Raw genomic sequence first — 17,807 nt, forward strand, 5'->3', positions numbered from 1 at the left:
TGGCGTATACCGCTCTCGGCAATCTGTGCCTAATAGTTTCTGCGGTTAATGGTTTTCTCGCCGTCGCGCTCTAAAGCCATAAAACGTCATACGATGTTTTACGCACTCGAAACGCATGAACGAGAACGCAGTGGGTGGATCTCTAGCTTGATGATTTATATCATTTATCGGTTAATTTCACCTCTATATTAATATTAAACAGTAATCAGCTTCGTTAGCCGGACCTTCCGATATAATGGCATCTGCCTGATATACGTCACAACGAAGCATCGTTTATCTAACGCGGTTTATTATTGGCAGCGTCTAAAATATCTATGATATGTCGACATTTATTTAAGTATCTGATGCGATATATATTTATGCCGTGACTACGACATATCGCCTCGTGATACAGAGTCATTAAAGTGAACAAAAACATTTACGCGTTGCATGCACTTTACTATGATATTGCGTATAAACCATTGCGAAAAAACAGTGTGCGCTATTAATATCTTGTTTTGAAAAACTAATGCTGGTCATTTTATTAAAATGCATAACTCTCTGTTAGTCGCATTCTATAATTATGGATATTAAATTTTATCCTGTTGCGTCTCTCGAAGCCATTCTCAGGCTAATTCGAAATGAATTGCGAGGCTTTAAGTCGCCTTGACAAGACACAGAGATCAATCTATCCGCTTTCCGCGCTTTCTTGACGGCGATTGCTAGGAGGCGGTTAAATAGGTAAATGGACAAGACGAAAGAGACGGGGGAGGGAGAGAAAGAGAGGTGCCGTCTAGTACAGGTAGTTGAACAGTGTAATCATCATTATCCCATTATCATTAAAGTCTGAAAAATGGTGGGGCAACCAATGGGTACGTTTCTCAAGCTGGTCGGGGTTAACTGCAGGTGGGGATATCGGATGGAGATACTCGGACCTCCCATACAGGCTGTACCTACTGTAAACGTCTCGGTGCACGCACGATCGCGGCCGTTCCTTTACCGGATATATGTATGCAGCACACTATGTTGCCACTACTACGACTTTAAATTGCATATAATTGATGATGCACGCTGTCCCGGGTTAACGTAATTATACGCGACTTATGCAGCGAGTTATTAATCGGCCACTCTTACCTGCCTTTCCGGCGGTCGCGTCTTGTACAGAAAAGAGTAATAAGAATATACTTTTCGTTAAGGATTCTGTGGATAGTAATTATTTGATTTAATACTATAAACATCGAAATGATTAACCAGTGTATATTATATTTATGTGCGGTGTCTCGATTCTCGGGAAGAAACCGTTTTGCTGCGCATAAGAATTCTGACAGATTTAGAGGTAGCCGAAAGATCGACCCTCTTGTAGAATTTATGGGAATCCGCGCGTATGGAAATCCCGTATTACAGATCGACGCGATAATTCAGGAGCCGATGGCACGGCCGATACGCAGGGCATTTCGTATGTCCGATATAACATAATTTATCGTTGCACTGCTTGTCCGCCTACCGTTGATCCGAACCGGTGTCCTGTACTTCGTCAGTATCGTCGGCTTACTTCACGTTCACGCAAAGATTGACGTTGCTACGATCTAATCGATAAAACATTTCTCTTCTGCTGTTCTCCTCGTGGCTGCGATCAATAAGGAAGTATGATCGACGCATGCGCGTTCCGTTCTTGTAATCCGTTCTTGTATAATTCAAAATTTGAGAAAAAAAATAAAGGATCAAGTATACGTACATAAATATAGATTAACATACGTTAAATACGTACAAATATAGACTCATGCAGACTCAGATGTATATTTATATTTAGATTCATATTTAGATGGGAAGATTATGTCTGTGTATAGAATTTATATAAGTATATACGTTAGGAAAGAAACTAATTTTCAAATTCTACCTATGTCAGAAGATTTTTGTACCTGCAATATAACGAAAGTTTATTATTGTGCCTTCGCTTTCCTACTTGGAAAGGGTGCGGATATGACCGCGATTCCAGTTTCATGGTTTCACGGATTGTTATGGTCGAATCACGGAGGCGCAGCAGCCAAAGTTATTAGGCGTCGGAATGATTCTTTATCGGCGATACCTGGGTATTACGGTAGAAACCAGTTCTTTCGAGATGACTCACTCCCGGGCCCATCTCGCAGGCCATCGGCAGTCCCGCAAGAATGGGCCTTCTCTCCTCTGCCGCCCTCTCGTGCGTCTGTCCCCATTAGCATATACCTACTTATCGAATTCATTAAAATCGTTACGATACGCGGAAATATAACCGAGTTACAGCGAGACAGATGTGGTATCTTTACTACGAATTTCTTGTATTCGTCTGCTTGAATCATCGTCGCCAACTCTTGGCCTAGTCGATCTAATCGTTGATTTTACGATGTCGAAACTTGACATTGCTTTCGACTCACGACATTTATTTAAAATTCGGCGTAAGTGATGCTGAGTAAATTTACTTGTATTCTGAGGACGAACCGTCTTGCCCGAAAGAAAAAATAAATTGCGAAATGTCGATGTCGCCGGTTGAAGATTTCGTTTGTGAAATGTATGTATATATAGCTTGCTATTTTTTATTTTAGTTTCTAAATTTGTACGAGTATTTTTAAAATTTTTTATAATCTCTGCCGTAATGTAAATTTTTTTCTCGATTGTTGGAATTAAAAGGAGAATGCTTAATTATTTTAATAATTAATTCAACTTATTATATAGCAGAGATTCAACGCTTTCCTCTTTCAGGATTATCAAAAAATAATGATTTTATACGATATCGTAGGGCCCCAGTGTAAAATGTTAAGAGGAGCATAAACAAAGAGGATTTTAGATTTAAGAAATAAATTTCTGTCAGTTACTGCAACAGTGCTTCGCGGAAATCGGAATTACCACGTAATTAAACTCATTCATCAGATTCGCAAAATTAACATGCAACGCATCTCACTTCGACGAAACTTACTTGAAGAGTTAACGTTTCACGCGCAGTCAATCAAGATGGTTCTTGAACAACAGTGTATTCTCGAAAATCCGAGGTGTAGAGTACATCGCTGTTCGATTTTATACAAACGTAGCACTGTACGCCTCGAAACTCGTCGCGCTTGCCATACTATCGAGCCACAACAGCTGGTCTCGCTTTTACGGCGAACAAGATAGCTTTGATTAAACAAGCCGCGCCCAAGGTTCCCGCGGATGCGGTTAATGCGGCACTTGTGGTTTATCCTCGCGATCAAATGAGATCAATAGGGATCATTAAAGAATTTGCGTGAACCGGTTGACAAATCGTTTGGACATTGCCTCGCTTAATTTTCATGGAAACGCGATGAATCATCTGGATATAATTTTCAAATTAAGATATTTTAAGCGGTTGAAATTTGTTTGATTAATACAATCCTCTCTATGTGTGTTGTAAAATCATAACAAGTAGCGTTTGAAGATAACGTTTATACTCTAAATACACATTCTAATATTATTGCAATTAATAATAGGAATATCTAATATTATACCAATTAATTATAATTGCAATTATTGTGGAAATTATACATTCCAATCGATATCCGGCTGGAAACAACCTTAACAAATAATGTCGAAACAAATAACGAGTAATAGCAAAGTTTGTGCTACGTGCCGGATACTAGCGTAATAAATACGCGCTCGATACTAATTCTCTCAAAGTATAATAAAAGTTGCTGTTGCTATTGTAAGGGAGATCGTTAGACGCGATATTCAATTTATGGTATAATCATTCCAAATGGCCGCGTCGTTCGTACGACGATTTTCCTCATCTCCTTACGTTCGTGACGATTCAGTATTTAATTTTCCCGATTGCCGCGTAATGAAACACGCTCGAGCGTATATACGTGAAACACATTACATACATCGCACGGCAATATTCGTCGTACGGCCTAGCTCGGGATGAAATGTAGTTAGGTCGACCGGAGACGACGATTAATCACCAGTGGTACAACTTAATTATTGTCCGTGCCCTCGTTAATTTAGCCGCATTGCACTCGCTCGCGCAAATTTGCTCGCGTCGCAGTGCGTGTTTCATCGCGCGATTCGGTCGCGATTCGCTCGAGCAGATATGCTGATCGGTCTTGGAGAAATCCGCGATAACGCCGGTTCATAATTAATTGAATTTAATTTTTGCGGATCGGTGGTCTCGCGCGGAGATCGGCGAGTGGCCTGTATTAGTGTATCGGCCGACAGGATTATTCTTCAATGCCGCCGTCCCCGCTGGATCGATGCTCGTGCGTGGGCGGATACAGACTAAGCGATACTCTCGATGCGCAATCTTTCGTTGTAGCTGTGTGTTCGACACTTTCTACGTTTTAAGCGAATGAGGACATTGACCCAGTGGTCGTTAGGCTAATAATTATAAAAATTATCTCCAATCGGATCAAACTTGAAGCAATGATTTTAGACAGTCTACGTTAAAATACGATAAATATATATTTATAAATGAGAAAAATACGAATATCTCATTGTCAGAGTGGCGGTGTCGCATTTGGAACGGATCCAATCCTTTCGCAACGACGCGTAATTCACGAAGCGCAGTTTCGATTATCGATATAATTCGAAGCTTCGCCGTAAAAGCAAACTGGCTTTCAGAAGAGGAGGAAAAGTAGCACCTTACCGATCGGTACTTCTTCATTCCCGTTCGATTTTCCGAACGATATTTTCTCGTGATTTACGCGCGGAGCCAGCTACAAGGTCGCGAAACGATCTTCTCTCGTAAACGCCGCCACAGGCAGCTACTATTATTTCGCCACTTACAATTAGCGGAAATGACATATACTTTTTACGAGAAAAAAATGACTGATTCGAACCTGCGGGGGCAGACAGGACGAAGATGCTGTCGAAAGCGTGGGTCGTGACCGATCAGTAATAACGAATAAAACCCACGCGGTCGCTGTGGAGCATGTTGCAGGAGTGATCTTTTTCGAGAGATACCTGGCCTGAACTCACCCACGGATACTCACACGTTCTGTGGATATTCGTCTGTCGATGAGACGCCACGATTTCGGCTCTCGAAAGGCGAGTTGCTTATTCGTAAATACAATGCATTCGCTGTGCATTTGCTCGCACCGCTGCAACCGATGTAATATATAAAGTTGATCAAAGCATGCGACGCGTCGTCTTCGGGAGTCTCCGCGAGGGGAGTTCATCGTTTCTACCGTGAGAGATATCGTAACGTGGAAGCCCTAGGGAAATCCGTTGAAGTCCGTTATTGCACTGTCCTGGCCGGAAAACACAGTGGCAGGTAGTTTACACGTTCGATAAGTGACAGCGATGTCAAGTCGGACGACGCGGGAAAATTTCTCACGTGTCGATGGCACATTCGAGTTTACTAGACGACGACGATGTTCTCCTGCGTTCCACGGGGAATAGAGACCGTATGATACGCAATTCTGCTCGGCACCGGTGCAAACTGTAGAGTATTTCGTCCTCCGCGGATACACTAAGAGATGAATTAACAGTCGCGCTTGCAATTTTACGTATAGCTGATTTAATTTGAGACTTTAGAGAGTCCTCGAACGTGACGTGAATGAAATTTCGCCGGAAACGAAGTGTTGATCGAATAAGAGTTTCTCTCAATGTTTCTCTCTGTTTCTCTCTTTAAGGCGCATTTTCGTTTCTATTTATAAAATTATTAAATATTGCGAATTACCTTCGCATCGTATTCGAAATAAATCGTAAATCGCTCCTTACCGTCTCCTAAAACCGGTATATAAAGTTTTATTTCTCCAATAAAGATCTTTGTTGTCGCGCTGTTGCTCGTGACTCGTGGATTTAGATACAGAACAATAAAAATATACAGTAAGTCACAGGAAATATCTGGATTCTTGCGATGCACCGGCACTGTATCAGAATCGTGACGGTTCTTGAGAGAAATATCTCCGTAGTTCTTGTTCCGCAGAAATGATTACCAAGATAAGGCGGCATGTCCATGTAGCATGCGGCCACAGGGAATAAGTGTACTAAAGTAAATGGCTGGTTATGTTCGCAATTTATTATTTCGCAAAGAGATAGATGCACCTAACGCATCTGGGCACAATATCGCGTTAAGTCGCAAGCAGGGTCGTCGCTGTACCTGTCATAATGGCCGGTTACGAAGCAATGTTTGTATTACGTATCGCCCATTGAATCTTTCTCTTGTGTCGGTATACATGCACGATTCTCTTATGAATTATATTGCGAACGTTAAACGGAGATAAAAAAGATATGCGTGGGTTATTATAGCGAGAGATTCGATGCAGCTGACCTTTTTCGTACGTTTTATTTAAAATAAACATCACATGTGTTAATAAGAATAGAAAGAACTGGCCGTGAAATTACAACAGAAAAACTTGACTTGCGTCGACTTAAATTTTTCTTTGATGTTAATGAAGAGCAATTCTTTTATTTTTATTTATATTATTCACTTTAACATAAAGGGGACTACTAGTTTTGCAAGTGGTTTCAACGCACATAAAGTTTTTATTTGATCCAAAAACATCATTATCATAAGCGTGTGATAAAAGATACGATATTTTCATATTTTCATGTTTCCATTTGCCTTTTAGGTTTTTTATTTGAAATTTATATCATCAGTATTATCATATACTTTTTCGACGCAAATTATGCAAATCTACGATCAGCTATTAAAGACACCCAGATAGCCAAATCGAACAACTCAGCAATATTAAAACTAAAGACAAATCGCGATGATGTTTCCGAAAATCGGAGATCATTGTCACCGAGGTGACAATGATCTCCTACGCGATGTGTCTACGTGACGTGACTATTGCAGCCTGTTTTTGAATTTTGCACGTTTTCAGGTGCGTACGTGAGTTATTTTTCATTTCGCACTCCCATACGTTGCATCATCGTCTTGCCCGAGATCAAAACCCGTTGAAGAGAAAACGAAGAGGAAAAGAAATTTAACACGAGAGTGACAAGATTGTAACGCGATCCATTGACAGCGTTTGCCTACGCATACATCCGTGTATCTTTGTACAGGTGCGTTCGGATGCGTCGTCACTGCATTTGCAAATTTGTACGCGTTACTATAATATACCGCCACAGATATATACGTGACGCCCACGCCGTTCGGCCGAGCCGTGCGCATTTATGCGGCGAACGAGCGGACGATTTTTCAACGTGTTCAGGCTATGAATGGGCGCCTCGTCGTGTTGGTTTTACTCAGACGTTCTTCTCCTCCTCATGGTCGATTTTGCGAACGTTTGGCGCCATCGCAGGTCCATGATTCCCACCGGAAGATAAAAAAAAGAGCATACGTGATTTTCTTAATGGTCGAATATTTCGGAATTATAATATTTTGCTTGGTCCTGAGCGTTTTATTTACGTACCGAAACACAGTCGGAATTTTATTTTCGAATTTTCGAGCATATATTTATTTACGTCATTTTCCAATTTGCTTTATCAGAATATTGCGCTAGGCTATTTTGCATTGTTTTTTTATCCGACGAAAATTCATGTATCGTGTTTGTTCGATATAAAAAGTGTTAGAATTTGTGTAACGAGCGTAGCTGACATTTAAATTGGGTTACTCTGAACAATTATATGTATTCCAATCGGCCTGTGTCTAAACGATTTTATGATTCCATATTCAATCCCGAGGAAACCAATTTCAAACAATAGTCTATACTAGTCGGAGATAGAGGCAGGGTCGAATGTTTTCAATCGAAAAATTGATTGCATACGGCGGCCACAACGTGACGTGTATAAACAAAGACAAAAGCGGCGAAGGCATACGTCATTTTCGAGAGTGATCTTTATAGGATTGGTAAACGCATTCAGGATACTTTGAAAGAGCGCTCTCAAGTTGATTACGTCCGTACGGCTCACAATGAAACGCTTTCCCGCTTTATTGCAGCAACATATGGCCGATAGTTTATCTCGACTCGACAAATTTATCCCTTGTCGATTCTAGGACTTTTCACTTCATTGAAAACGATCACAAATGGAATAATAATTTCTCCCTTTTATGCCGATGTGACGGTTAATTCCCAAATTGAGAAGAGATAAAGAGAAGAAAAAAGAAAGAGAAAGGTAATGGACGCGATGAGGCGCAAACCGTACTAATGTCTCGTCATTATGTTACCGCCGGTGAGTTAATAATTCCGCAATCACCAAAGAGAGACGCCGGTGGTTATTGCGAGCCGGACAAATTACCCTTGTCAGTTACTCGGCCCAGAGTTTCAGGCCATGGTGTTCAGTAAACAAGTCCTCCGCGCGCGTGGCGTGTAATTTTCCCTGATCATAATAACTACCCCCTAACGAGAAGGTAATTTCGAAACGGCACGTCTGGCACGTTTCTTTCCCTCTCTTTCTCTTTTCCTTTCTTAGTCATGTAATTCGACATCTCCCATTGTTTTCCTCACCCAAACGTATAAATATTTACCAATGACCGGCCTCATTAGGGGAAGCTACCGACGACAGCGATTTACATTGAAAAGGACCTGAAATTTTCATTGCAACGCCAACTTCTCGGTATGACATTGAGCTGAGACTATTTCTGTTCTCTTGGTATTGTCTTTCGAAACTCGCTGACGTTTTTGTATTTAACAACTTCGTCTATCTTTTTTGTGTATTTTTTTGCTCGAAACATTCATCTTCTTGCGTCACTATGTCGGAGGACTTTTGTCTCCGAGAAAGCGTTCAATGTTAACGAAGTAGCTCACAGGGTATTTCGTCTATCAGCCGAACGTACGTTCAAAACGACAGGAACCCAGGAAAGAAAGAACGCATCCATCACTCCGACATGTCGTGCTTCTGGATACACGGTTGACAAACGATTCGACGTAAGTGGATCGCGTAAATGGCGCTTAAGATATTCCACACTATGACAAAGACCATAAATTTCGAGTTGCAGTCCTTGGTGTTTTAATATATTCGATCTTTCATTTGGATATGAAAAAATTTATTTTATAGCAATTGCGCTTTTATCGTGAATAAATATATTGGTAAGTGTATTTTTATTAATGTAAACTGCATTCGAAATCTGAATTTATCAGCTATATTGATATACATTTAACAGTGTTGAATTGCCTTAAGACTAGCAGACTTTGCGAACATCGACGTTGCAGCTTCGCGGAATCAGCATTTCTTGCACGGTACAACACGTCAGAAGCAGCGCTAAAAGTTATGTCGATTGGCTGTATGCCAGCCGATAGCTTTGCGTTTGGCCGATATTTTCCGATAAGATCAGCGAAATCGCGTAGCGACGTCAAAACCGGGTACAATATTCATGTCGTATCGCGAGCATTACTGAATGATGATCAATTTATGGAGCCGCATAACGGCCTAAGCTACTACTGCACAACACACGCTCGAAGTATATTTATTGACATAATTAAAAATCAGCATGAGCCTTTAACAGCCATTAAGATGTCCCGACGTATAAATAAGTCGCGAATTAGCATTTTACGGCACATCCTGCTGGTCACTCGAAGGAATTGCGCGTCCGATTCTTTCTGCTATTCCATTTCTTCCTTCTTTGCTTTGTCGCTTGCAAAATCCAGCATCGCGCTTATATTGTACGACTCGCTCTTACTCTTAATAGGATCGCGTCCCGCAAAGGTAAGGCTTCTGCTCGAGAACCCGCCGCGGGCTCTTTTCATGCGAGTCTTTCTCGAGAAACTCGAGAAAGTGGACGTGAGCCTGCACGTGAATCGAATTTGTTTGACGGAATCGTCATCTCTTTCGGTTTCGAAAAATTGAATTTCTTTTTAAGATTGAAAAGTCTCGATATCAGATAATAAATATCAAGCTCGGTATTATTTTTCTATACTGTTAAATCAAAATCATTAAACAAGGCTACAATATTACCGCTAAATCACATAATATGACAAAGTATTAATATGACAATAAAGATATATAACTAATATAAAACTCACCTCTGACATTAGGTACACGTTGTCGGGCTTCGGGATTCTGTTGCACCACGATGATTAAAACTTGGAGCATGGATAATAGATACCGCATGATTGGCGCTGAATTGGACGTATTTCTTGTTAAAATGAAACGCGATCTTCTTGATGTCTGCCGATGTTCTCCTTTATTCTGAAACACGCACATATGACCGCAGTATGAATTTCTCATTAAATTTTCTCATTACATAGCAAATGGGTTACTTCCGCGATTTAAATTACAAATTAAAGCTTTGTTGAGTTTAACGGATGTTCCGGCTACGTGCGCGCGCAAATCATAGGAAGATAATTCATAAAAAAGTACTTAATTAAACTCTCTTTAATCGTAATCCGGCAGAAAAATCTTATAGGTCGAACGAGGGGTGAAATGAGAATTTTATTGCACATTCTTTCTACTAGAATAAAACAAGTAAGATATTTCTTTATTTTTTATCTCCTGTTCTAAACAAAAAATTTTACGAAAGAAAGAATAAGAATCAATTTTGCCTCATATTTTTTTATACGTGAGACTTATTCTCGTATATAATAATGTTTTTCGATTTTCTTGGGTACGTTAGCTACTAAGCTTCAGGGTCGTTTTGTGGTGACGCTTCATAGTTACGATAATTGGAATTCGTTCAACCATGCCAGCGATCGAACCCAACAAACCACTGAATTCTTTTATCCGTGTTAAAGCCAGAGTTCGATTTGAGATATTATATTTTTTATATTTCTCGCAGACAATAGAATTAAGTTTCATCGAAAAAATCCAATCTAAATGATGAGGATGTTGATGGATGCTTATTAAAAATTTTATTTAATGCTAAGCCGTTAAAAATAGTTATCATAATCTTGACTACATGAGGAGAACGTCAAGATTTGCATTCATGCAGGTATAACTTCAGCGACAAGGACAACTCATAATTTGTAGTATAGATTTTTAATAACTGGTTAATTAATATCAACTGTAAAATTCGGATTTTATAATATATTTGATAAAATGCATGAATGTGGTGATACTGCGTCACATAAATTATTTAATCCACACGAGTAATTTGTGTTCCTTTCAAAAGACACTTCCACATTAAAATCAAACTAGATGTTCTGTGAAAGATTTGCAGCTAAGATAATATATTGGGTGGGGGAAAGCCAAAGCAAGTTCATTAATGCGATGCGGAATTGGTAATTAGTCTCGCGGGAATATCTGTCAATTCGAACGCAAATAGACTTCGCATGTACGAGCACGGGAATGGACATATATCAATGTGAATATTTGTCGATGCATTTTTTTTCTGATCCATTGAATGAGATAAGGACACGTGTTTTAACAATCTAGTCGTTGAAAAGAAAATTATAAAAGTCAGATCAAATTTATTTTAACAAAGAATTCATAAAAAGATTCATGAATATAATTAATTTTGATATTTATGTTTTTTATCATAATATTTTTTGCTATGAAAAGTAAAATTTATATAAAGTTTCATGTTATTTTAAATTAGTACACGCAACAACATTGTAACAGAAATAAAGTTGTCCTAGAAATAAAAGCACAATATTATGATGAGAATCAAAAACAAGACATTATAAACAATGTTATAATGTTAACCTATATTTTAAAATTTAGCATCACGCGATATTTAAAATTAATTAAAGCTGTTGGGAATTTGCCCTTATTTTCAAAGCAAGTGCGAATGTTGCGGCGCATAAATTATAAGCATGTACTTGATGATTGTATGCCGTGTTAGTAACAGACGTAAACACTTATAGTACAACTGTGGAATATTAACAAGTGCGGTGTATGTTTTAAAGTATCTCGTGTCGTTTCGATTGAGTTGTCACGCCTGTAAAATATCACATAAGATGAGGACACCAATGTTAAATTAATGGCACGAATGCCACAGAGAATGGTGAGAATCTATGGCGAATAAGCATACATTCTGCGCCCAACTCGGAATATATGTCTCTAATTGATATTCGAAGGTGGGCGATTTTGCGCTGTGTCTTGAATAAATATTTATTACCTCGTAGAAAAAAAGAGGAAAATTTACAATCAAAAAAGTAAAATAACAATCACAGGAAATCCATTTCCGGTCATTATTGATATATATGCGTGGAAATATCGAAATTCGCGAAAAGGAAAAACGAAAAAATAAGTAAATTGTTACTACTGCGGTAAATAATAATAAAATTGTCATATAATCCATTTGATTATTTGAGAAAAAATATTTTTTATTCGTTCTTTCTCTTTTGTAAATATCAAACATAAAAAAACTACATCTACATGTTTCAAATGATCAAGTTTGTAATGTATTTTTTTATAATTTTTATCGTGCATCTCTGATAAATTAAGCAGCCATATATATGTTGCGTGTGTGTGTGTGTGTGTGTGTGTGTGTGTGTGTGTGTGTGTGTGTGTCTGTGTATGCTTTGCATTGCGATATTTTACTTGTATTTGCAAAATAAAAATACATATAATATTTATGTGCATATGCATACATGTAATATTATATGCATATAATTCTGCGGTCTAGTGATTTCACGCGAGTGTAAACGAACGAGAGAGAGATTCACTCTTTTATTAGATTTATATGTCATTATAAGTTCTAATAAAGTATTGATCGCAAGATTATTAGCAGAGAGAAAGAAAAAGAGAAGGAAAGAGAAAGAGAAAGAAAAAAAAGAGAGAGAGAATGTATTGTCGATATTTATAAATAAATATTTATGTTGATTTTTTTATGTAAACATAAAAGTAAAATGCCGAATACTAGGATATATTCATTATTCGCTAAATGATAGATTGAAATAATATAAAAAAATTATATTTTATATTCTTTTCTCTTAAAATTCATCATGTTTATTCATTGGTATTATTATTATGCGAGTGGTGATGATGTCAGCATATTTTTAAGAAAATAAGATTACACACACACACACACACTCTCCCTCTCTTTCTCTCTTTCTTAGAAATTGCAAAAATAAGAAAGAGAGATCTATTAAAATATTAAAGACTCTTTTAATGAAATAATACTAACTAATAATAATTAATTAATAATAACTAACTAATAATAACTAACTCCTTTTTTATAATAATTTAGTAATTTATATTATGTACAGAGGATTTTACTACGAAATTTTTACGTCGGAATCTTTTAAATAGAATAATAAAAAATATGATTCATTAAAAATTTTTATTTTGTTGACTTTAGAAGTAAGTTTTGAAATATTTTAATGAGAAATTTTTATATTAATTTAAACAGAAGTTTATAAAATAAAATTATTTTCATATAAATCACAAATGAGAAATGTACTTGAATGATAAACAATATAATTATAACAGTATAAATATTAAACTAAAATTAATACGCATGTAATTCTTAATTAAGAGTATAACTGCAATGACCAAGGTGAAAATGGAGAAAATAGGAAAAATTTATAGTGCAATAACTTTATATTAGTTTATTTAAACGCGAAATGTGCTAGAAATTTTTATAATACTTGCGCGCGCGTCTTGTATAGTTTAAGTAATTAAATAAAATAGAATTATTACATTTATTCGCGTTACTTTTTCAACGTTTTTCAACGTTATGAATTACTTACATTTATTTACATAAAGAATATGGTTCATTTCTTTTATTCGTTTGTATAGCAATGATAAAAATGTGTTTAAATATTTTAATTATCAGAAGTTTATAGAATAAAAGCATATATAAAAAGCTTTTTGTTAGATCTCCTATAAGCTTTGTTAGATTAAGCAAAGTAATATTATTATTAAAGTTTCCTTTGTAATCCTCGAACATACCTAATTTTTATATATTAGATAATATTTATAAAATACGATTAATATTAATTTATGAAAAACTATATACAACATTCATTTTAAGTATAAAAATATTGAATTTGTTGAAATTTGTTTCATTGCAAATAATTTATAAGTAAAATTTAATGATTAAGTAATAATTTTTAGAAGATAATTGCGATTAAATATGCTAAACTTTCTTTTAAAATAATTTGTCAATGCATTGTTTATATTGTTTAACGCTGTTAAAAATGCAAAGTTTTATTCTGATCACCCAGAAATACAAACGATTGTTGCTATTATCATTGATGCGACCAACTATCGAACTCGGTGTTAACGATAATTTGAACATCAGAAAATTATCCTCACATGCGAGATCGCGAGAAGCGATGTATCTGTCTGTGTACGGCCCTCCTTAACGATTTAATAATTACGTGGCTTTCTTCGAAGTCGAAACAAGTCTCTCATTAACTGCAGCATAATTTGTTGACTTTCGATTTGATATGCAACTCCTTGAACGCGCTGACGTACCGCCGTTGTCGGGTTATCATTATCGTGATACGTGTAACAACATAATGACGTAAGAGTAAGACCATTTTTCTGCATCCGGCATTATAAGAAAGGTATACGATGTGCAAATAGCGGGTTTTCATTCAGCAAATAATGCTGACCTATTTTGATTAATTAATGCGCTCTCCCGCGCCAAAGCTGAATGATTGCGAATTACACATATGGGAGGTAAATTTGATCTTGAGCGGCTGCATCTACGACTTTAAAATCTCGGGAATTTATTTAAGAATAGTGATGATTTTTCGGAAATTTTATTACATGTGAAAAAATTACTAATTTTTGGCAATCGCCAAATTTAATCTTATTTTCCTGCTGTTTACTGTTGAGAACACTGCTATATGATTTGTAGTTATGACCAATTAAGATTGCATGATTATCCGGCGCGCGGGCGTGTCGCGTTCGATGAATATACGATATTCGCTCCATTAAGCGTACATGTCAATGTAAAATCGCAGATGATCCGGAACGCCCGATACATTTCCTCGGGCGATGCTTTCTGTAGCGCAGAAAAACAAGTCGGGCGGCTCGCGGGTAACTGCTACCGATACGAGAATCTAAACATCTTTGTCATTCGTGGAAAATTATTAATTCGATGAAAAATGGAAGTTGGTCGAAGGACGTAAAGTGAACGATTTCCATATATTGTTCATAATACGAAACAATATATGGAATCGTTTGAACGTCGATTTTTTCAACGATAATCGAGCGAAGAATCGATATATGCGATTAATTTCCGGTGATTTTATACACAATTTTATTAATATCTATTATTTTATGAAATACGATCAGGAGGACTTTGAGATATTAGAGCTGATAAAATTTTACGAATTACAAAGATTAGGACGGTTGAAACGCGTGCACAATAACATCAGTGTATTCTACACATTTCGCGTAAATTGAAAATGCTTGTACATGTTGTAAATAAATTAGCAATTTACTTGAAACGTCTAATAAAAGACTCGTTGTCAGAAGAATGTAATTCACGTTACGCGAAATTTCCGTCGGAAAATTTGCAGCCGTTTATTACGAGTAGACGTGTAAATGTGATTTAAGATGAATGTCATTTACGTAATTTCTTCGAGATTTATGGAAAGCGTTATTTTTTCGTGCATCACAATGAAATTCGCAACCGGAAGAAATAACTCTTTATCTATCAAAAAAAGATTTGCTGTTTACGGTGATACACAATTCTTATTCTTTCATCTGGCGCAAGATAAACAAAGCCATTGATGACACTGACATTTTTCTGCATAACAAATTATGCAATCACGTAAAAAAATAAATTTAGGAATTTGTTACTCTTTGAATGGATTTGCTTAAACCATCTGTAATGCGTGTGTGGTTTATTGTTATCGTATTATCTTTTAATGTAGAAGAGAAAAAGAAAATAAATCATTTTTGTCATTTATTGTCATGACTTTTACGAGACGAATTTTACTCATTCATTTGAGATGACAATATCATTAATTTGCATTTGATGAAAGAAGAGATATCATTAATCAAGTATATTTTGAAAGTAAAAAAATATATATTCATTTCTTTTTTATAAATCAATCAATAAAATTAAGTTAACAAAAATACGCAGCGACTATAAAAAAACAGCGCACACACACACATATACGACCATTTTAATTTGAAACCTCGAAGGCGGCAGTGTGACGTGATCTAGCACCTTTATCGGCGACTCGCTTTTCTGCATCGACAATCTAGTACGCGTTCTGGATATGACACAAATCGCGGAGATAAACTTAGGAATTCCACACGCGAGGCGGATGCAGCGCGAACACGTGGCTACGTTGTAACTCGGCTCGTTAGCCAAAGTCGTAAGATCCATGTAATACGTCATTTGCGAAATATCTTTCGCGTCGTGCTGTTGACATTTGCCGCTTGTAAAAAATGATGGAAATCTCGTCATATCACGATGCAAGTCACATACCCATCGGCGATGACATTTCTGCAGCACGTGGCGTGTGTTTCCGGAGCACCTGCACTCGTACGCGCGTGGACACCAAGCTTGATCACGCGCGCACTTTACGACGACACCTCTGGTATACCTTCAGCCGCGGCAAAGTGCACTGGCTCGCTTCCGAGCCTTCACTTTTCGGCCGGAAGTAAAGGCGCGTGTCGCAAAATCGTACTGAGGCTGAAGGAGGGAAAGGAAAGAAAGGAGACAGAAAGGAGTCTCTACGATAAAGAGAAGGAAAGATATTGAGAGTAGAGTAGGAGGAATTGTTCTCAACGAGGAAGAAGACACCAGGAGGCCTTCAGAGGGTAAGAAGGGAGCTCGACGTGACGCCGAAGATCGGGGAGGTCACGACGAAGAGGAAGATAGACGAATAGAACGCGAATGCCGGCCCGCCGGAGAAGTCGTGGGCACGATCGCCGTCACAACACTAGTAGCCTGGTACACTCTTCTGGTGGTACATACACACGGTCCGTCTCTCTGCCTCCCTCGCTTCTCTCTTTCTCACTTCATCTCTGTCTCTCCCCCAGTTGTTCTCTCTCTCTCTCTTTTTCTCTTTCTCGACTTCTTCTGCACGTACGTGCGTTTCCTCCTGGTGCTCACACATATGTGCAACGATCATGCGTATATACGTGAACACGCATTCGTGACCGTGTGTATCCTCGTGCGTACGTGTGCGTGCTCTCTCGCCTCTCTTTTTTTCCGCCTTCTCTCTCTCGCGTTGCGTAGAAGGGAACTCACGTTCCCTCCTCCTACTCTCGTTCGCGTCTGTCGGCCGCCCGCGAAAGCACACACCGCGACAGGGCGATCTACTAGGTGAGACTAGTTCCTCCACCCAGCCGTGGACCCGTTTTCTGTACGCCTCTCTCCTTCGGTCGCCTTCCGTCCGCCTTGCCATCTCCCTCTACTTCTCTCGCTCGTTCTAGCGAGCTCCTTCTCCATTTCGCGACTCTTCTCGCGCGCGCCTCCGAGAGGATTCTTCCTGATTTTACGAGAGCCTATGAAGTGGTACGTTCTTGTTCTCGAATCCATAACTCTCCGGACTAGTCCGGAATGGACTGCACGAAATGGATGAAAATATGCTGATCTCTTCAGCGAACGAGGAGAAATGGAATTATAATGGAATTTATTGAATGGCTTATATTCTGCATCATTCATGAGTGTCTTTTCAGGTTACTCGAATAGAGAAACTTGCGTTACGCTTCGATTTCGGCGTTTGTCAAGATCAATCATTTTGACTAGTGGCCTTACAGCGCAATTTCCTTTCATATCTTTTTATTAGTGCTTCGTTCTTACGTCAGAAGACACGCGAGAAAATGCTTCCTGGGTTTACGAGCGCTTATGACACGCTCCGCCGATCCTTTCGGATTAATTGCACGATATACCGTTTTATCCTCTCGACGGAACCATTAAGCCGATACTGCCGGTAATACTTTTTCCAGACGCCGACGATAAAGAAAAAAGTGCAGCAGCCGGAGCACGCGGTTGTGAAAGATAGAGATCTCAGTGAAATTAATTTCACCATCGGCTCACAAATCCAACTTTGCAGTTTTCGGAAGAAAAATGCCCGGATTAATTTTTTTTTTCCAGTAAAAAT

General features: G+C 38.1%; 1 protein-coding gene across 2 annotated transcripts in view; it reads right to left on the reverse strand.

Annotated features, from left to right (window-relative positions):
* Window positions 1–17,018, reverse strand: part of LOC105257779 (A disintegrin and metalloproteinase with thrombospondin motifs 7) — a 42,740-nt gene extending 25,722 nt beyond the window's left edge. For both annotated transcript variants that reach the window (XM_025411963.1, XM_011268640.3), the window contains exons 1-2: window positions 16,184–17,018; window positions 9,870–10,035 (exon numbers count right to left, since the gene is read on the reverse strand). In XM_025411963.1, coding sequence (XP_025267748.1) covers window positions 9,870–9,957 — 88 coding nt within the window. In that variant the 5' untranslated portion in view covers window positions 9,958–10,035; window positions 16,184–17,018. The remainder of the gene's footprint in view (window positions 1–9,869; window positions 10,036–16,183) is intronic.
* Between the last annotated feature and the right edge of the window lie 789 nt (window positions 17,019–17,807).

This window comes from Camponotus floridanus, unplaced genomic scaffold, assembly GCF_003227725.1.
Source record: "Camponotus floridanus strain SB8 unplaced genomic scaffold, Cflo_v7.5 scaffold46, whole genome shotgun sequence".
In the NCBI taxonomy this organism is placed as follows: Eukaryota; Metazoa; Arthropoda; class Insecta; order Hymenoptera; family Formicidae; genus Camponotus; species Camponotus floridanus.